Raw genomic sequence first — 2,686 nt, 5'->3', positions numbered from 1 at the left:
TGACTTATCTCTCCAGCAGTTCCACTGTTTACCCAGTCTACTCTGCAAACACACACACAGGACGGGCACTGGGGGTTTTTGGGAGAGTGCGCTCCACACACAGGACGGGCGCTGGGGGTTTTTTGGGGGGACTAAGATATGAGCTCTCTTGGTTTCCAAAATCTTTTCAATTTGATTTGTCACTCAGAAGTCTCCAGATATTTTCCTGTCCAAATAAAACACTTGCTCTTGTGAAGCGGTTTACTATGTTGGCCAATCTAAAATTCTGGCTAATCTAATCTGTGGAATTATATTTCTTCTATTTATACTTGAAATGAATGGCTGCCAGGAAGTCAGTTGCCATTACAAAGCAGGTTTCTTCTATACTGTAAATGCTTTGACTGTTAAAAGCAACGATCTTCTTGTATGTCTAAAAACAAGCTCAAAGCTGCAAGCACGTAGCCCGCAATTTTTCTTGGTCAAAGTCGGCGCTGAACGAAAAAGATAATGAGCTTTAAAGTGCTGAACGGGGTTAATGATAGGGGTAGCCCACCTACCCCCTGCAATTAACAGAGAGGCGGGGGGGGGATAGCATCCGCTGGAGAACGTTAGCGGGACGCGGGCTAATTTCAGGGCAGCGGCGAGCAGCTCTGACGCACTTCATCCCTCTATTTACATCCCTCCAGCGCCCGTCTCCCCCGGCAACTGCACAGGAAGTCCGTGGCGCCAGGGCGACAGTCTACAGCATCGCTGAAATGATACCCACGCCACCCCTCCCCCACAACCCCGCCCCTCCTGATTCTCCCACACAGAACAGGCTTGTGGCCTTGCTGCCTTTCGGTCCTGTGGGATCTACGCTGAGTGTCGTCTTCTCGTTACATAGACATGTAGGGCAGTAAAAAGTGCTGTAAATCATTTAAATTATTATTATTTCTATTTTTTTTGTTTGTGGTCCAGAGGACATTGACTGTTTATAAAGTTCCATCAGGAATATTGCCCCCCTGCTCTGACCCTAAAGTCTGGACATCGGTCCTAATCTTAGGAAGCTGTTCTCACTCAACAAACCCCCCGTTAGTACATAAAGAACTGGCCGTGGGTGGAGTGCGGTTTTGGGTGAATCTGACATCCCCAATTTCTCTCTCTCTCTCTCTCTCTCTATCCTGTCCAATCACACAGGGGTGCAGCAGCCAGGCGCACAGCATTATGGGGATCCCGGAGGAGGGGTGATGTCGCCGCTGGCCCCCGCCTACCAGGTGCAGCCGAACGGCGGCAACATGATGGCGCACTACCCCCCGCCCCCGTCCTACTGCAGCCACCCGCCCCCGCCATACGAGCAGGTGTTCCAGGGCTCGGAGAAGAAGTGACTTCAGTCCAGACGAAGGCCTTCACCCCCCCCACCGCTCTCTCTCTCTCTCTCTCTCTCTCGGTCTCTTTCTTTCTTTCTTTCTCTTTTTTCTTTCCGTACCGATGACGAACGGAAAGTCCCACGCACAGGTGTTGCTGAGTGCTTGTCACCTGGGACCTACAGAGCACAAGGCCTCAACCGTGGGGGGGGGGGGGGTGGGGGGGGGATGGGGGTGGTGTTGGGGGGGGCAGTCCAGCCAACAGAACAGGGCCTCAGTCTGGCACTCATTGGCTGGTAAATCAAGGGGGGGGGGGGGGTAGCATTAGAAGGCTACTGCTGTGCTAAAACCAGATAGAAACCAGACACACTGTTTAGCAGTTTGTAGCATGGACCGGGTTAAATTTCTTTGAAGACTGAACGGGATCAGTGGTTGTCATGTTCACCTTTTATCCATCAAAAGATGGACAACAACAACAATAATACTAATAATAACCATAATAATCACAATAATAATCATAATAATGGAAATAATAATAAATATATTTTAAATAAGGTGACAATAAATAAGGATCTATATAAACAGATACAGAACAGTTTTATGCATACACCCCCCCCCCCTAAGTAAGCGAATGGAATTTAATAAATTGTCAAATTTATTGTTCTTTACCTGCATAACCACGAGACTTCCCTTTTTAAACAATCCTGCTGTAACCCACAGAAAACTTCACAGCACAGTACCAGTCTGTCGCCCAAACAGAGGAATTGGGAAATGCAGTCATTCATCATTCTAATACCTGGGTTGGCGGGTATATATGTATATTCTGTCCTGGTCAGCATTGGGGAACACTAGTGATTGTACCCTCGCCACAACATCTCATAAGCATAATTATAGAAACCAACAAGTCATAGATCAGGACTACTCAACCCCAGGTCCTGTGGACAGCGGTGTCTGCAGGGTTTTGGTCCAACCATGTGCACTACACCATCTGATTTCACTAATTATTTTAGCGCCTTGGCACAGGAAGTGAGCTCTTTGGTGAAATCAGGTGGGGTACTGCACATTTGGAGCAAATACCTGCAAGCACTGCGGTCTGTAGGACCTGGAGTTGAGTAGTCCTGTCACAGATGATCGTGAACAATTAACAATGTTTTTTTGTTTTTTTGCATTTGCTAAAGTGATCAAATCGATTCAGGACGTTATTAATGACATAAAATAAAAATATGACCTATACTATAGTATTACTACAGTATTATATCAAGCACAACAAAGCAAATATGCACACAATGAACAATGCAAGGTCAGGACTCAACAGTATATTCAATATCTTTTGAGCCATTTTACCACTGTCATTACTCATGTTA

General features: G+C 46.7%; 1 protein-coding gene across 4 annotated transcripts in view; it reads left to right on the top strand.

Moving 5' to 3' along the window:
• Positions 1-1,534, top strand: part of LOC135260665 (WW domain binding protein VOPP1-like) — a 27,882-nt gene extending 26,348 nt beyond the window's left edge. For 2 of the 4 annotated variants that reach the window (XM_064346098.1, XM_064346097.1), the window contains exon 5: positions 1,156-1,534. In XM_064346098.1, the coding sequence (XP_064202168.1) occupies positions 1,156-1,343 (188 nt within the window). In that variant the 3' untranslated portion in view covers positions 1,344-1,534. Of the gene's footprint in view, positions 545-1,155 lie in introns of those variants that run through there. The other 2 variants (XM_064346095.1, XM_064346096.1) reach the window with 2 other exon arrangements.
• The last annotated feature ends 1,152 nt before the right edge of the window (positions 1,535-2,686 follow it).

The sequence above is a fragment of the Anguilla rostrata genome, chromosome 8 (assembly GCF_018555375.3).
Source record: "Anguilla rostrata isolate EN2019 chromosome 8, ASM1855537v3, whole genome shotgun sequence".
Lineage (NCBI taxonomy): Eukaryota > Metazoa > Chordata > Actinopteri > Anguilliformes > Anguillidae > Anguilla > Anguilla rostrata.
This window is presented reverse-complemented; position numbering and strand designations above follow the sequence as displayed.